Source organism: Pelophylax lessonae (assembly GCF_965119305.1).
Source record: "Pelophylax lessonae genome assembly, chromosome: 2".
Lineage (NCBI taxonomy): Eukaryota > Metazoa > Chordata > Amphibia > Anura > Ranidae > Pelophylax > Pelophylax lessonae.
This window is the reverse complement of record NC_138769.1, coordinates 38,984,085-39,002,520: the sequence shown is the minus strand read 5'-3', so window position 1 is coordinate 39,002,520 and position 18,436 is coordinate 38,984,085. Positions and strand designations below refer to the sequence as shown.

Below are 18,436 nucleotides of genomic sequence, written 5' to 3'. Positions count from 1 at the left end.
AGACATCTCCGCTGACACCCGCTGCCATCCGCATCCGATCCTGTGCTGAAATCTGGACGGATGGAAACCCTATTTTTCCATCCGTTCAGGGATCGGTTGAGAGCGGACAGGCGGTCCGCTCTCATCCAATCCCCCATAGAGAGCAGCGGGAGCTGTGACACCTCCCTCTCCGCACTGCAAGCGGAGACGAAGCTGTCATCCGCCGGCTCAGTGGGGAAAGAGCCCTTAGTTGGCTTTTTTCATTTTTTTCTCCTAATTATTACTTGGCATTGCTGCAAATAATGCACTTTTGTGTTCCTTTTAGCCTACAGTCACTTCTTCATGATATCTTTGGCCATATCATTATGCCCTGTGCGGTGATGTCACAAGGGGGTGGGGTCCCTGGATGACGTCACCAGCTGGCCACGCCCCATGGCTATATATAAAATGGCACACAGCGGGAGCCAACTTTACAGTGGAAGCCAGCATTGGGAGAAGACAACAGCGGAGGGAGAAGAACTGACCGAAGAACCAGAGGAAGAAGATAGCAGAGGGAGAAGAACTGGAGGAAAAACCAGAGGAAGAAGATGTCAGCACAGGGAGAAGAACCGGAGGGAAAAGACCAGAGAAAGAAGACACGTTGAAGCTACGACAAGGGACATTCTTCATTTCAAATAAAGGACTTTGTAAAAAACCTGTGTACTGTTATTATTTATTTTTGACACTTTTTGGGGTGAATGAGTAGGGGTACTCATTCACCTAGGGAGGTCGGGATTCCGATAAGCCCCCTGCGTGCAGACTACCACAACCACCGCCCAGGGTTGTCAGGAAGACGCCCTTTACCCCATCGACATGGAGACAAGGTGCCCTTTACCCCCATGTTGAGGGCATGTGGCCAGGTATGGTTCGGGGGGGGGGGGGCACTCGCTTGGCTTGGATTCATCGATCAAGATTCATACCTGACTTAAAGAGCCTGGTATGGTCTGATGAAAGAAAAAACTATTGCACAGAGCAGGTAAGTATGACATGTTTGTTATTTTTAAACTACAGTTGTTGGAAATAAACCTTTCTGCATCTGGGTTAACAGGCAAGAAAACATATAAAACCTCCAAACAATTATATACAATATGTAGGGGGTTGACACTTCCTCCATATTCCCATCCTCATTGGGTGCCAAGTGTGGGTCACATAGGAGGCCTACCACGGGGTGGGTTCACTGTCTTACATGCGGGGTACCTTTACTTGCACAGACAACTGAACTCTAGCCAACTCCCCCAATGTATTACACACCACCATGGTCACTGATGCATTTAGAAGAGACACGCAGAACCAATGCCCTCTCCACCTGTCCAGTGTATCTCCGCTACGTAGAAATAACAGCTCTGTACTTAGAAATTAAGTAATACTGGCACCCCCTGCCAGTAATAAATGGTTTGATCCAACCCTTGATTCTTTTTGTTGGACCGCTTGGCCTGTTACGGGAAGTGGAAAAATAACAGATTTACTGGCAGGATCAACAGATAAAAACTACAGAAAGGACTTTAAAAAAAAAATAAAATAAAATTATGTAACAGAGTTCCACTTTGGGTTATGTTTCTCTTCTTACATAGGTATTACCTTGGACTTGTATCTGTAGTATAAAAAGACTCCTATGACAAGACAACTGAAGATGATGAGCACAATAATCCTCCAGAAACAATGATGTGAAATATACTGATGATCACCTAAAGGCAAAGGAAAGGCACGGTTACTGTCATCATTTATAATCATGTTTACAATCTTGTCTGGATTAGTTGTCTCAGTGATTTGATAATCTAAAGCAGGGGTCTCGAAACTTTCTAAAGAAAGTGCCGGTTTACTGTCCTTCACATTTGGGGGGGGGGGGGCAGACTGTGCCCAGTGGGAATAAACAATGCCCAGTCTTTGGTAATAGGGAGGAATAGTGCCTCATTTTTGTTGTCAGTGGAAGGAATTATGCCCCGTAATTGGTGTCAGTGAAAGGAATAGTGCCCCATTTTTGGTGTCAGTGGAAGGAATAGTGCCCCGTTGTTGGTGTCAGTGGAAGGAATAGTGCCCCGTTGTTGTTGTCAGTGGCAGGAAGAATGCCTCAAGGTCTGGATAAAGGCAAGCAAAGGGCTACAGTTTTGAGACCACTGATCTAAAGGAGCACATACAGTTTACATTGCAGTGTACAGTGACCCCTGCAGGATGTCCCTTTCCATTGCAGAGTGCGTTCCCTATCTTCTCTAGTGACACCCAGTCCTAAGAATGAAGGGGATCCTATGGTAATGTGACCAGAGTTTCAAAATGAAATCTGGGGACATCATACTGACCGCACCCACTTATAACTACACCTTCAAAAAATCATATCCCAATTTGTAGCCAGACCCACATAATAAGGCCCCACATTTATACCACAGCCTAAAATTTACATCTTACAGGAAGCTGACATTCAAAGTATAAACACAATATAAACAGATTTTTATAAGAGGCACCATAATATTCATGTAGTGCATAGCAAACTGCCTGCCGTACACCTGGAGGCGTGGCCAATCAGATAGGTGTTGCTTCTTGGCATATAGCTTGTAGTGTGGTAGTAAAATATTCCCCAGCACTCTGCAGACATACCCCAGACCAGCTAATGGCAAGGGCTTTAACGAGGCACCTGACTAACAATGTTCACTGAAGGGTCCCAAGGTGACTCTGCTCAAGGACCACAGAGGGAACCAGGGAAGTCCCCAAGAGAAAATGAGGGAGGGGATTAGTAAAGCATCAGGCAGAAAGGGACCCCTAAGCTCTGTCTTAGGAGAGCTAAAGAAAGGAAGAGGTTAGTGACAAGCCAAGCTGAAGGTCCCCAGTGAGGGGCTCAAGAGGAGGGGGGGAGGGCATTGAAAGGTTAAGGGACAACAAGTGAGCTTTGGATGGGCATAGGTCTGTAGTCCTCAGAATAATAAACTGGTAACAGTGCAGCACAGGCAGAGAGAACAGTTTTTTTGTTTCACTTATTGAACAGATACTGTGTAACAAAACACTTTTAATGGTCCATTTAATAAACCAAAAGGGAGTAAATTATAGAAGTTCAGTGTTGAGGTTTAGATACATTTTAATGCTGATACATATCAGATATTGGTGCCAGTGGAGCAAGTCCACTCCACCAAATCAAAGAGGAGAATTTCATATTATTAATCACTAGAAATGACTTCAAGGTAAAATACATTTTTACATAGCCAATCTATAAGTGAATATCTTACCTATGGGGTAATTAAAGTAGAATTATGGCCACTCAATATGTACTGCAGCACTTATAAAATTATACGGCCATCTATACTTGCAGTTTTCTCCTAGTCCCCTGCAATGTCACATATTGCAGATAACTACTGTAGCAGGATTCCCAGCCGTTTTGCTGGATGTGGGTCCGCCAGGGTTACTGCTAGCAACGACAGCACCTTTAAGCATGTTCTCCAAGTGTGAGCACTGAGACAAGGAACAGTCCAGTATCTTTGGGTTTTTATGTTTATTGAGAACTTGGATGGGAGAAGGGATAAGTGGGATACTCTTCTGGCTCAACTATGCACAATTTGAAGGGGACAACTGAAAAAATGGCTGTTGGCGCTGACTTGATGCTGGCTGGATGCCGGTCAACGCTGGTTGGCGCTGGTTAACGCTGACTTGCTGTCCGTTAACACTGAGCTGACTTCTGACACTCCTTTGTGGCACAAAGTTCTTTGTACTGCTCCCTTTAGCCCTCCTGGCTGAGGTAGCTACTTGTTAATCTGCTGCAACACTTAACACTTCAAGGCCCGCACCGGCACCCTCTTTCTCAAACTTCTCTTCAGGGCTTAGACAATGGCACCCCCTTTCTAAGCTCCCTTCACTGGTTAGCTGGCTCCTGGATCCCTCTGACCTTCCAGAGTGGTCCTCTATCCTAGGCAGACCCCTGGGCAGTTTACAGTACTCACGACACTGCTTTCCTGGAAACTTCCGCCCCAGCAGCTCCACTTGATCCACAGCTGACTGGATCCCTCTCTGCAGCTCAGCTCAACCTTCTGTCCTCTAGGCCAAGGACCTTTTCATATGCTGACAGGAGGAGAGACAGCCATGACCCTCCTCCTGGGACTCTGCTTCCCGCCAAAGACGCTCTGTCATGTGCTCCCCTCAGACTTATATCTCATCCCAGGATGCATTGTGGCCAGTACTGCCCACTGGGACTGATATGAGCCCTGGTGTGATATTGGTCAGGTTTCCTCCACTGTCCAACAACAGCCCTCATTGGATACAGTAGGGAGACTCCCCAACTCAACATTCACACCTGAAAACACATGACAGCCTAGCTGTACAATCAGGACCCCCCTGATAAGCAGGCAGGGCCACCCATATACTTTTCCTAGCACCTATCTAGGAGGGTGCTACATCACTAATCCTGCCCATGAAGTCCATCTAATACAGCTTCCTGTGATGAGGTGGCAATGCTGCTGCACTTCTGAATTTGAAGCAGAGTTGCCACTCCCAATTAGGTTGTGTCTGCTTGAGCTATAATAGGAAAGAACTTTGAGATCCATAGAGTGAGACCCTCCAACACTTTGGCCTTTGAATGTATAATAAGAAGGCTGGATGTCTATGTCTGTTAGGAGAATCTAACATACTTTGCATGCATTCACTGGTTTTACCTGGTAATAATATTAACTGGCTCCAGAGATTCACAAATGTGGGATGATACACAAAACATGCCACATAATCTCTCTTGTAGTTGTATGTGCTGACCACTGTCCAGGTATCATTCAAATCGTTAATTTTTGTTGTGCTTATATCATCTGAATGTGGGATCCAGGAGATCTCTGCAGCTGGGAATCCACCAATGGCTCTACACTCTGGAAATCCATCACTGTTTATATCCAGAGACACAGAGGGCTGAGCTGGAATAATAAATAAGAACTCATTACATAATTAATTTCTATCAATGGTTTATCACATATAAATATGAAAATCTTCTGTGAAATATGCACATTAGGAGTAGAAAATTATAAATTACATAACAAGAAAAATTCTAGCTATGGATATTGTTACACAGCTACACTGGTCCAGCTTGGACCAATGTATGTATGTATCTGACAAAAGTGAGTACACCCTCACATTTTTGTAAATTTTTTATCATATCTTTACATGTGAATACACTGAAGAAATTACACTTTGCTACAATGTAAAGTAGTGAGTGTACAGCTTGTATAACAGTGTAAATGTGCTGTCCCCTCAAAATAACTCAACACACAGCCATTAATGTCTAAGCCTTTTGCAATAAAAGTGAGTACACCCCTAAAATAAAATGTCCATATTGGACCCAAAGTGTCAATATTTTGTGTGGCCACCATTATTTTCCAGCACTGCCTTAACCCTCTTGGACATGAAGTTCACCAGAGCTTCACAGTTTGCCACTGGAGTCCTCTTCCACTCCTCCATGAGGACATCACGGAGCTGTTGGATGTTAGAGACCTTGCACTCCTCCACCTTCCATTTGAGGATGCCCCACAAATGCTCAATAGGGTTTAGGTCTGGAGACATTCTTTGTCAGTTTATCACCTTTACCCTCAGCTTCTTTAGCAAGGCAGTGGTCGTCTTGGAGGTGTGTTTGGGGCCGTTATGTTGGAATACTGCCCTGCGGCCAAGTCTCTGAATTGAAGGGGATCATGCTCTGCTTCAGTATGTCACAGTACATGTTGGCATTCATGGTTCCCTCAAAGAACTGTAGCTCCCCAGTGTCGGCAGCATTCATGCAGCCCCAGACCATGACACTCCCACCACCATGCTTGACTGTAGGCAAGACACACTTGTCTTTGTACTCCTCACCTGGTTGCCGCCACACACGCTTGACACCATCTGAACCAAATAAGTTTATCTTGGTCTCATCAGACCACAGGACATGGATCCAGTAATCCATGTCCTTAGTTTGCTTGTCTTCAGCAAACTGCGGGCTTTCTTGTGCATCATCTTTAGAAGAGGCTTCCTTCTGGGACGACAGCTATGCAGACCAATTTGATGCAGTGTGCGGTCTGAGCACTGACAGGCTGACCCCCCCACCCCTTCAACCTCTGCAGCAATGCTGGCAGCACTCATACGTCTATTTCCCAAAGACAACCTCTGGATATGATGCTCAGCATGTGCACTCAAGTTCTTTGGTCAACCATGGCAACGCCTGTTCTGAGGGGAACCTGTCCTGTTAAACCGCTGTATGGTCTTGGCCACTGTGCTGCAGCTCAGTTTCAGGGTCTTGGCAATCTTCTTATAGCCTAGGCCATCTTTATCTAGAGCATGGGTGTCCAACCTTTTGGCTTCTCTGGGCCACATTGAGTGTAGAGAAATTTTCTCGGGCCGCATATAAAATATATACTATAGTTAAGGCATATAAGTAATAAAACGCCGCCGCGCCGCCCCCTCGCACTAATTTAACACAACTAGAGGATAATCAAATGAAATGAAATCAGTATACAGAGGTTTACTTCTTCTGAGAAATATTAAAGGAACACTCACATGCAGCCTCACCAGTGCCCATCAATGTAGCCGCACCAGTGTCCATCAATGCAGCCGCACCAGTGCCCATCACTGTGGGTCCTGCTGGCCTGTAGGTTCTGCTGGGTGCTGGCCATGGCCTTTGGGTCCTGCTGGCCTGTAGGTTCTGCTGGGAGTTGGCCATAACCTGTGGGCCACAGGCCATGACCAGCTCCTAGCAGGACCCACAGGCCATGGTCAGCAGGAGTCGCAGGCCGTGGCCAGCAGGACCCCACAGGCCGTGACCAGCAGGACCCCACAGGCCGTGGCCAGCAGGACCCCACAGGCCGTGGCCAGCAGGACCCCACAGTGTTGAGGCCTATTTTGAGGTTGCTGGGTGCTGGCCTGTAGGTTCTGCTGGGAGGTGGCCATGGCTTGTGGGTCCTGCTGGCCACTGGTCTGTAGGTTCTGCTGGGTGCTGGCCATGGCCTTTGGGTCCTGCTGGCTTGTAGGTTCTGCTGGGAGTTGGCCATAACCTGTGGGCCACAGGCCATGACCAGCTCCTAGCAGGACCCACAGGTCATGGCCAGCAGGACCCCACAGGCCATGACCAGCTCCTAGCAGGACCCACAGGCCATGGTCAGCAGGACTCGTAGGCCGTGGCCAGCAGGACCCCACAGGCCGTGGCCAGCAGGACCCCACAGGCCGTGGCTAGCAGGACCCACAGTGTTGAGGGCTATTTTGAGGTTGCTGGGTGCTGGCCTGTAGGTTCTGCTGGGTGCTGGCCATGGCCTTTGGGTCCTGCTGGCCTGTAGGTTCTGCTGGGAGTTGGCCATAACCTGTGGGCCACAGGCCATGACAAGCTCCTAGCAGGACCCACAGGCCGTGGCCAGCAGGACCCCACAGGCCGTGGCCAGCAGAATCCACAGGCCGTGGCAGCAGGACCCACAGTGTTGAGGGCTATTTTGAGGTTGCTGGGTGGGCTGTGGGCTATTTTGAGGTTGCTGGGTGGGCACTGGGGTTATATAGATGGGATGTGGGGGTCATATGGGGGTGTCAGGGTCTCACCTCAGAAATGGCAGCTGCCAACTCAGCAAGTCCCTGCATGGCCTCCTCCAGTCCTGGGGGTGGTGGATGCTCCTGTCCTGGGGTTAATTAAAATTCCCAGTGCTCAGCCCCACAGCCTCAATCAATTCAAATGTGTCCTCCCTAGCGCGCCCTGCCTCTGCCTGCCTCAAAGATCTGGGAGTTGTAGTTTCCTGTCTGGCTGCGCTGCTCTCAAGTCTCCACCCACCGGGAGATTGAGCACGGCCGTGGACTACAACTCCCAGAATGCATCCACCCTGTCAGCTAGTTAGCGGCCGGACGCTGCAGAAGCCACAAGAAGAAAAAAAAATTGTGAAGGCAGGAGACGGGCCGCAGGTTGGACATGCCTGATCTAGAGCAACAATTTATTTTCCAGATCCTCAGAGTTTGCCGTGAGGTGCCATGTTGAAATTCCAGAGACCATTATGAGAGAGTCAGAGCGATAACACCAAATTATAACACACCTGAGACCTTGTAACACTAACGAGTCACATGACATTGGGGGGAGGGGGGGGGAGATGGCTAATTGGGCCCAATTTGGACATTTTCACTTAGGGGTGTACTCACTTTTGTTGCCAGCGGTTTAGACATTACCCCCTTACAGATAGCTAAAAAGATCAATGGTGTCAGTGGAAACTTATCTGAGAGTAAGAAAATGCTCATTGCTCAAGGAATCCCTAGCAACCTCTGGAGGAACCCTAGTTGAGAAACGCTGCACTAGAAGCTGGAAATCCCCGTAGTTCATACCACTACTCCAGTGATCAGTTAAGTTGTCCAGCTTCTGGGTTCTGGACTAATGTAACTGTGTAAAAAAAATCCATACCTGAAATTTCTCTGTATTGCCTTGCCCTAAAGGGGGCATTGTGTACATAGGTAATGTACATAGACCCAGTTTAAAGCACATTTGCAAATGTATGCTCAGTCTAGTCTGTTTGTTTGTTTTTTGTGGATTTATTATAGAAAACTTGAACAAGAGAGGGACAAGGGTGCAGGAAACTCCAAATCGTTAGAAGAAATTAACAGGATGGCAACTTCAGACAGACTTCTCTTGTAGGAGCCTTTGCTGGGGGTAACATGAATGGCCAGCTAATATAGGACTCTATGCGAGAAGTCCCAGTCTGTACAGAAACTCCTGGTACTTCCCCTAGTACATGCGCAACAAGAGTCTTTAGCAACAGTTCTACTCACAATGTCCAAGGATAGCCGTACGTGATGCCACTATCCCACCTTAGGTCAGCCTCCACATGTGATGCCCTCCAGCAAGTATCTTTTATGTCATATTTCTTCAGACCCTCAGCCAAGCAAAGGCTCAACATCAGCTCTCAGTTACACTGGCTGCATCCCAGGGGCAGCAGCCCCAGGAAAAGAACACTCTTAGCAAGCCTCCCAAACATTTATCTTCTCCCTTAAGCCCCGTACACACGTACCGATTGTCGGCCGAACGATCGGCCGTCTTTTGTCCAGGGCTGTCCTGTCGGCTGAAAACTGCAAAAGACTGCACAAGAATTTTGTCGGCCAACAACAGCCGACTGCAGAAGTGATGTCATGTGATGGTTAACTTTCCTTGTGTTTTTTCTTTTCTGAGCATGCCCAGTCTTGCTAATCTGCTGTTTGTCGGCCGAATTCTGTACTGACTGGCGAACAATCGGCCGTTCTGGTGTCGGCCTACAAAAATTTTAAAGCATGCACATCAGATTCTATTCGGCTGAAAGTGCGCTGTCGGCTGTCGGAAGCATCATACTAACAAGCCGAAAATCGGCCGATCGGTCGTCGGCCGAATATTTACGGCCCACAATTGGTACGTGTGTACGGGGCATTAGTCACCTTCTGGTACCAAGGATTGACTGAGAGTAGATACATTTTTATAACTTCATTGGCTGACCTCCTAAACTATTCTTTAGAAGCTTTTTTTCAGAGACAGGCAGGAGTAATCCATCACCAAGCGTAGGGAGACAGGCATAAAAACAGATCACTACTCCACTGAATACAGCAGAGCCCAGCCGGGCACCCGCGAACCCTCCCTGTTGAGAGAGAAGGACGGGCAGCTGTTGTAAACACATCTGACCGTTCTTCTCTCTGAAATGATCACAGAGCTCCTATGATCCTTCTATATATGATCACGTGTCTCTATGATCATTTCCCCCATACAGTTAGAAACATTCCCCTAGGCTCACGCTTAACCCTCTGATCACCCACAGTGTTAACCCCTTCTCTGCCAGTGTCATTATTACAGTAACAGTGCATATTTTTAGAACTGATTACTGCAGTAATGTCACTGGTCCCCCCAAAAGTGTAAAAAATGTCAATTAAGGGTCCGATCTGTCCGCCGCAATGTTACAGTCCCGCTAAAAATCGCAGATCACCGCCATTACTAGTAAAAAAATAAATAGATAAATAAAAAGGACATAGATATTTCCCCTAGTTTGTAGACGCAATAACTTTTGCGCAAACCAAACAAAATACACTAATTGCGATTTTTTTTCTACCAAAAATATGTAGCAAAAAACAAATTGGCCTAATAGGATAAACATTTTTATTTTTTTTTATTTTTTGGGGGGAATGTTATATAACAGAATGTGAAAAATATTGTTCTTTTTTCAGAATTGTCGCACTTTTTTGTTTATAGTACAAAAAATAAAAATTGCACAGGTGATCAAATACCACCAAAAGAAATCTCTATTTGTCAGAAAAAAAGGACATCAATTTTATTTGGGTACAGTGTCGCAGGACCGCGCAATTTGACGTTAAAATAACACAGTGCCGAATCGCAAAAAAAAATGTAAATAGATTTAAATAGATGGTGAAATAGAAATTTCTGTTTGTATTGTTGATAATTGCATGTCATATTAAGGGTATCTGGGTCTGGGTTTTTTTTTTTTTTTAAGAAAAACTATAACAAAACGTACTTTCTAAGAATAATTACGGTATATTTTTGGTTTGTGGTATGCTTTTATGCACTATGGAAGACAGGAAATCATTTTACTAAATTGGTTTGACTTTCTCATGATGGTGAAATCAGATTACTCACCTAACACTTGTAACATAATTGTCTTGATGAAGGTTCCTTGAGGAGATGATATATCACAGGTATATTCTCCCCCATCAGATATCTGGGTGTTGTGGATGGTCAGTGTTATATTGGTGAATGTCATTCTTGTGCTGCAATTGTTGTATTTCTGGGGTCTTCCTTTGATGTATGGAGCATATGAGAGTAAACACCGAGTATCATTTATGTGCTGAATCCTCCAGTTAACACTCGTTATTTGATCTCCATGATCCTTTTCACATTGTAGAACTGTAGAATTCCCTCTTCTTCCCACCACAACTGTAACACCTGGAATCAGAAGATTGTTTTTTTTAAGGCTGGGTTCACACTATGTGCGGCACGGGGCACAGCAGGGGTCCGGTGCGTCCCTGTTTACCGTTTCAGGTCCAAATCTGAAAACTAATGTTAATACTTGTGACATCCAGTGCTAAACAATACTAATAGTGCACAAACCAAAATAAACAGTCGGTCAGTGGAAAAGTGCAAAAAAGTCCACTGAGACCCGGTTCACACTACTCCGACTTGGGACGCGACTTGTGTGACCTCAAGTCGCCCCAAGTTGATTGTCATTACAAATTCAATGTAAATTAATGAGAGCTGTCTTAATATGCACTACTGAAGTCGCTCCGACTTCAGAAAAGGTTCCTGTACTACTTCAAGGCGACCTCTATCCGACTTGTGCACATAGACTTCAATGGGAGTCGCCTCTAAGTCGGATCCTTATCTATTTTCAAGCGACTGTGACTGATTCCCCACAGACAAAGTCGCCTATGATTTAAGTCTCTTCAAAGTCTCTTCAAAAGTCTCTTCAAAGTCACGCTAAAGTCGCGCTAAAAAGTCGCTCCTTCATGGGGCGACTTTCTGGTCGCGGTAGTGTGAAGCGGCTCTAAGGCCTCATGCACACGGGACGTTTTTACAGCGGCTGTTTTTGGCGTCAGACATTTTTTTCTGCGGCCAGTAAACTCCCCAGCATGTTATCCTATGTCTCCTTTAACACGGGCTTTCTGATCCGGTCTGCCTGTCAGTTTTTCAGGCGGACCTGATCGAATGCTCCATGCACCCCTATGGAGCAGTGGATGTCGGTGGAGACATCTCCGCTGACACCCGCTGCCATCCGCATCTGATCCTGTCCGTGAAATCCAGACGGATGGAAACCCTATTTTCCATCCGTCTGGAGGATCGGATCAAATAAGATTGGATGGAAATGGACAGGCGGTCCGTTCTCATCTGATCTTCCATAGAGGAGAGCAGGGATCTGACAGCTCCATCTCTGCAAAGTAAGGGAGATGGAGCTATCATCTGCCTGCTCAGTGGGGATCAGCAGATCGATCCCCACTGAGCAAAACGGAGTCCGCCAGGCGCACCGCCCACGTGAAAGGGGCCGTAGGCTGTTATCAGAAGTTTTTGGCAGGGACCTTTTCTGGCTGGAAAAAACCCCATAACTTGTGGGTTTTGACAGGAGTTTTTCAGCTGTAAAAATGCTCCAACTCTAATAAAAGCTGAAAAACGCCCAAAAAAACACTAAAAAAACGTGGCACTCTGTGTTTATCAATGTCTATGGGCCATAAGCTTTTGTGGGAGTATAGTTTTGCTAAAAAAAAAAAGTTAAAAAACGCTACAGCTGAAAAAAAGCTAAAAAACGCTGAAAAAGGCTGCTGCAAAAAGCTTAAAAACTCCTTCTAAACCTACAGCTTTCTACAGCTAATGCTACTGGCTTTTTTATAATGTCCTCTGTGCATGAGGCCTAATAGAAAGCCAGCAGAAATATTCATCAGTGTGAATGTAACTTCATTACTACGATGAAGAAAACACACAATACGCCTCCAGTGACATAAATCCAACCAATGTATAACAGCAAGGCCGTTCATAAAACCAGTGCTGGCTAATGTGTTATTTTTAAAGTGTTATTTTTTAAAGTGGAACCTTTCACCACAACTAGTGAGCGTTTCTTCCAATAATGTGACACCTAAGTGCTCTCAAGCCTCTCACCTTGCTTCTGTAAGGTAACAGCATTTATATAAGACTTTTCCTGGTGATTGATGGGTCTCCTCCTGCCTCTAGGTCTCTCCAGTTGGTGGGACTTTAAGATAGCTGGTATCTCCTCTGCAGTGGTCCTAGGGGGCCTCTCACGGTTTAGTTGGTATTAGTGGGGAAAAATAAAACAGGCTCCCCATAGTGTGATATCATTTTGGTAAATTTATTAAGTTAAAACATCTTGTTGAACAGGTTGTTCCGGGATACCCTGATGAAGTCACGTGGGCATGATGCAATGCGTTGGGCATGAACAGAGCAGAGGCATACTGGAAGTGATGCGGACATATGAGCTCGCTGCTGGTTGAGTAAAGGAATAGTAATTGTTGTAAAAAGTGAGTAAACAAGCTGTTTTAACTTAATACAATAACCAAAACGATATTACACTCCAAAATACGCCCCTTTCTAACCAAAGACACAACAAAACTCCTAGTTCACTCCCTGGTCATCTCGCGCCTCGACTACTGCAATTCCCTTCTCATTGGCTTACCTCTACACAGGCTATCCCCCCTTCAATCCATCATGAATGCTGCCGCCAGACTCGTCCACCTCACCAATCGCTCAGTGTCCGCCGCTCCTCTCTGTCAAGCCCTCCATTGGCTTCCGCTCACCCAACGAATTAAATTCAAAATACTTACAACATCTTACAAAGCAATCCACAGCCTAGCCCCCAGCTACATCACCAGCCTCATCTCAAAATACCAACCTAATCGCTCTCTTCGTTCTTCTCAAAACCTCCTGCTCTCTAGCTCACTCATCACCTCCTCCCATGCTCGCCTCCAGGACTTTTCCAGAGCCTCTCCAATCCTATGGAACTCCTTACCCCTATCTGTCCGATTATCCCCCACTCTATTAGCTTTTCGGCGATCTCTGAAAACCCTCCTCTTCAGAGAAGCCTACCCTACCAACCCTTAACAAATGTACCTCCTTTTCTCCATCAACCCATCCCCCACAGTTATTACCTTTTGTTTCACTTGACCCTCCCTTCTAGATTGTAAGCTCTAACGAGCAGGGCCCTCTAGTTCCTCCTGTTTTGAACTGTATTGTAACTGTATTGTCTTCCTTCACATTGTAAAGCGCTGCGCAAACTGTTGGCGCTATATAAATCCTGTATAATAATAATATAATAATAATAATAATTACACTATGGGGAGCCTGTTTTTTATCTCCCAGTAATACCAGGGACCCCCTGATGAAGTCACGTGGGAGTGTAACGCAATGCGTTGGGCATTAACGGAGCAGAGGCATACTGGAAGTGATGCAGACATACGAGCTTGCCGCTCGTGGAGTAAAGGAATAGTAATTGTTGTAAAAAGTGAGTAAACAAGATGTTTTAACAATACATTTACCAAAATGATATTACACTATGGGGAGCCTGTTTTATATTACCCAGTAATACCAGGGATCCCCTGACGAAGTCACGTGGGCGTGACGCAATGCGTTGGGCATGAACGGAGCAGAGGCATACCGGAAGTGATGCAGACATACAAGCTCGCCGCTCGTGGAGTAAAGGAATAGTAATTGTTGTAAAAAGTGAGTAAACAAGCTGTTTTAACTTAATACATTTACCAAAATGATATTACACTATGGGGAGCCTGTTTTGTATTTCCCAGTAATACCAGAGATCCCCTGATGAAGTCACGTGGGCGTGACGCAATGTGTTGGGCATGAACAGAGCAGAGGCATACCAGAAGTGATGTGGACATACGAGCTTACCACTCGTGGAGTAAAGGAATAGTAATTGTTGTAAAAAGTGAGTAAACAAGCTGTTTTAACCTAATAAATTTACCAAAACGATATTACACTATGGGGAGCCTGTTTTTTATATATCCCAGTAATACCAATTTAAACTGGGAGAGGCCCCTAGGACCACTGCAGAGGAGATACCACCTATGCTAAAGTCCCACTAACTGAATAGACCTAGAGGTAGGAGGAGATAAATGGATCCCCAGGAAAAGTCTTATATAAATGCTGTTACCTTACAGTAGTAAGGTGAAAGTCTTGAGAGCACTCATGTGTCACATTATTGGAAGAAACGCCGGTCAGAACTAGCTGTGGTGAAGGGTTCCACTTTAAAAATAACACATTAGCCAGCACTGGTTTTATAAACGGACTTGCTATTATACATTGGTTGGATTTATGTCACTGGAGAAGTATTGTGCGTTTCCTTCATCTTAGTAATGAAGTCACATTCACATACCTCCCAACTTTTTGAGATGGGAACGAGGGACACCTATTAGCAAATGTATGTAAGCATAGGACACCCACCCTGCCATGCCCCCTTAAAGGAGAAACGTACAAAAAAAAATGATTGGTTAAACCCACAAATGCTTTTTACCACTACTATTCCTTTATATTGGCTTTTGGAATGTTCAAATGCAGCAATTTAGAAATTGGATGAAAGGTTTAGCTCTGGGAAACACTTTTTGATAGATAAATAGTGCATTTTATATACAACTATATAGATCAGACCAAAATGAGGGACAAATAAGGAGGAAAGAGGGACAGAGGTACTTTGTCTTGAATGAGGGCCAGTCCCTCAAAATCTGGGACAGTTGGGAGCCATGCATTCACACTGATGAATACATCTGCTGGCTTTCTATTAGTGGACTTTATTGCACTTTTCCAGAGACTGACTGTTTATTTTGGTTTGGGCACTATTAGTATTGTTTAGCACTGGATGTCACAAGTATTAACAATTATTCCACCCTTTACCCAACTCCCATTAGTGCTCTTTTAGAGAATACAGAACCAAGTATAATTCTATGGTGATAAGTAATTTGTATGGAATTTGTTAATGATAACAAGAAAAGCAGTAAAATAGATCCCTGGTAGTCAGTAACTATAGAGCCCCCTCCAGCAACAATAGACCACTCAAAACAACCCCCCCCCTGCAGCAACAACAGATCTCCCCACAGCCAGCATCAATAGACTCTCCAGCAGACAGCAACAACAGACCCCTCTCTCAACAGTAGATCTCTCTACTAGTTCTCAACAGTAGATCTCTCAGTAATAACTGACCCCCAACCCCCATCAAAAACAGAACCCTCACCAGCAACAATAGACCCCCCTGAAAAATGCATCCCCTCCAGCTAGAATAGATCCCTCAGCAGCCAGCATCAATAGACGCTGCAATACACTCCAGCACCCCTTACCATTACATACAGTCAGTGCTGGAGGTGTCGGAACTGTCTTCTCCCGCATTCCCGCAGAAAAAAAGCTCTGCAAGTGTATATGATCACTTCTGTCTTTCCTAATATGTACAATTGTTCCAGGACTGCATATATTCCAAATGCAAATGCAAATGCAAAAAAACCCTTGATCCTGCCAGAAACGTAAAGCTGCACCATGTCTTGTTTGCTCAAGCAGTCAAATAAGCCATTCAGTTACTAGACTACAAAACACCCCCCCATGGTGCGGAGAGAGATAGGAAAAAGGGAAGCCTGTCAGGGCTACGTGTTACATGGGGGTGGGGGCACATTTTCAGTGCTAGCAGCATCTCTTAGGCTATTGGGAGTTAGCCCACTTACTTGTATCCATTTGGTTAGATGGCAGAGCAGAATTAAATATAAGCTGGGCAGGGCTGACACCATTTATTTAGCTTTTGATACAGAAAAGCAGCAATTTGTCAGCTCACAGCAAAATGACCTGTATGGAAGAAAAATATATCTCCAATATATTTAGGGAACAATTTTTAAAAATATATTGAATATGGCCAAAATTGTAGCATTTCAAATATATTTCCAATATATTTAGGGAAAATTTTTTTTAGAAATATATTGAATATGGCCAAATTTTAGCATTTCAAATATATTTCCAAAATATTTGGGGGAAAAAAAATGCATTTTTTTAAAGATATATTTTAAATATATTTTTCTTCCATGTGGGGAGGAGCACACGGGGAAGGGGTTCAGAAGCAGGCATAACAGGGAGGGGGGGATCGGTGTCAGAGAAGCAAATATAGGAACGATGCCCTGTAAAAAAGAGATTCCACGCCATGGTCAATAATTGGCTGCAGCATCCCTCGAATATAACCAAGAGGTTATACAAATGTGAACAAAGAATATGGAAGGAATAGGGGGCGCTGCCTAGGGAGAAAATGGTGAGTGATGATTCGATCTGGTGAACTATCACCAGAAAAATCAAAATATGAATGAACTATACAAAAAAAAAAGGAAAAGAAAAATAGGGTAATAACTACAAATAAATAAATAAATAAATAAGTATATCACATATAAATAATAAATAGCTCTTAGACAATTGATTAATATATTATTCATTTATTTACGTGTGCTGAGGGGTAAAAATAATTAATGGCCACTGTAAAAGGCAATAATGCACACCATAATCATAAATTAAAATCTGTGAATAAACAAGTATATAAATAATTCCAAAATAAATTAATTCAATCAATAAAGATTCTCCTTAGACACTGCTCCAGAAAGTGACTAAGTGCAAAAAAGTGATAAGTGCTGTGGACCGTTACACAAAAATATTTTATGATGATATATCCAATAACGTGATAGTGTGCTACGTTATTTGAATAAATAAAAATAAATAAAAAGAGGAAGTCACTCTTTGAAATTAATAAGAATATATAAATATATAGTTCATGGGACTGCCAGTGCCCCCCTATCAGGACCTTGTTAGACCTCTGTAAAATGTTATTGCTGTTTGTGTACTTGTAAGATTTCCCCTCTCTATTTGTCCTGCTGGCCATTCCCCAGTAAAGAAAGTGATGAGAAATCGATAATGTTAGAGTTGTCACCAAAACAGAAGGTGAGAGAAAACCATCTATAGGGAACACTTGTTTTGGTGATAAGAGGAGATTTCCTGTTGGCTTTGGGGAGATTTTCTCTCACTTCCTGTTGTGTCTCTGGGACAGGAAGTGAAGGGAAATCTCCCGGTCGGGACAATATTCTTACTCTGTCCAAAATTAAAAATACAAGTTTTTGTTCTACATAAATGCAAACTCTCTTTTTTTTAGCAGTGACCTCCCTGCCCCCACCCTCCTTTCCTTATCCCCAATATAAAGCACTCACCTGAGGATGATACATCCCGGTATAGAAGCAGCAGGACAGCCAGAAGATACATTGTCTGCAGGTAAGACATTGATGCTGCAAAGGAGACGAGTACTATGACAGTGTCACCGATACTCACAGCTATTACCAGAATCACACATCCTGTACACATCTTAGGGCATTCTTGCAACTTACATATTGTGGCCAAGTAGTGGTCACTAGCAAGCCCGTTGAGAAAACTTTTGAGAAAATATATTTTTTGCTACACTAACGAGTGTATTTTTTTAAAAAAAAGAAATTACAGAGCTATTCGTCCTTCAAAATCGTTTTTAAATTTGTTATGCGTGAATTAGGGAATAAAATCAAATGTTAAAGGCTATTTTCTCTCCAGGTTGAGTGTTATCAACTACTTCTGGACCTTAATGACCAAGGCATTTTTTTTCGATACGGCTCTGCTTTAATTTAACTGACAACTGCGCAGTCATGCGACGCTGTACCCAAATAAAATTCATTGTCCTTTTTTTCCCACAAATTGATCACCTCTGCGATTTTTATTTTTTTTTGCATATAAACAAAAATAGTGACAATTCTGAAAAAAAAAAAAACACAATATTTTTTACTTCCTACTAGTGATCGACCGATATTGTTTTTTTAACGCCCATACCGTTATTTTGGTCATCGGATATCAGTATCGGCCGATATTGGCCGATATTTTCAGACATTAAAAATGTTTTTATTTATTTTTTTAATGTCTACAAGTACTGTGGTGGAGGGATCTGGGGGTCTAAAATAC

The 18,436-nt window shown here is 44.1% G+C and overlaps 1 protein-coding gene across 1 annotated transcript; it reads right to left on the bottom strand.

The window, feature by feature from the left end:
• Nucleotides 1–1,581: 1,581 nt before the first annotated feature.
• LOC309545718 (cell surface glycoprotein CD200 receptor 1-like) lies at nt 1,582–17,745 on the bottom strand (the record flags this gene model as incomplete). The annotated part of the gene is made up of 4 exons (XM_082245053.1): nt 17,665–17,745; nt 10,574–10,879; nt 4,647–4,892; nt 1,582–1,703 (listed from the first exon to the last, which is right to left on the bottom strand). Exons 1-4 carry the CDS (start codon nt 17,732–17,734, stop codon nt 1,582–1,584), a joined length of 744 nt encoding a protein of 247 aa, XP_082101179.1. The 5' UTR covers nt 17,735–17,745.
• Between the last annotated feature and the right edge of the window lie 691 nt (nt 17,746–18,436).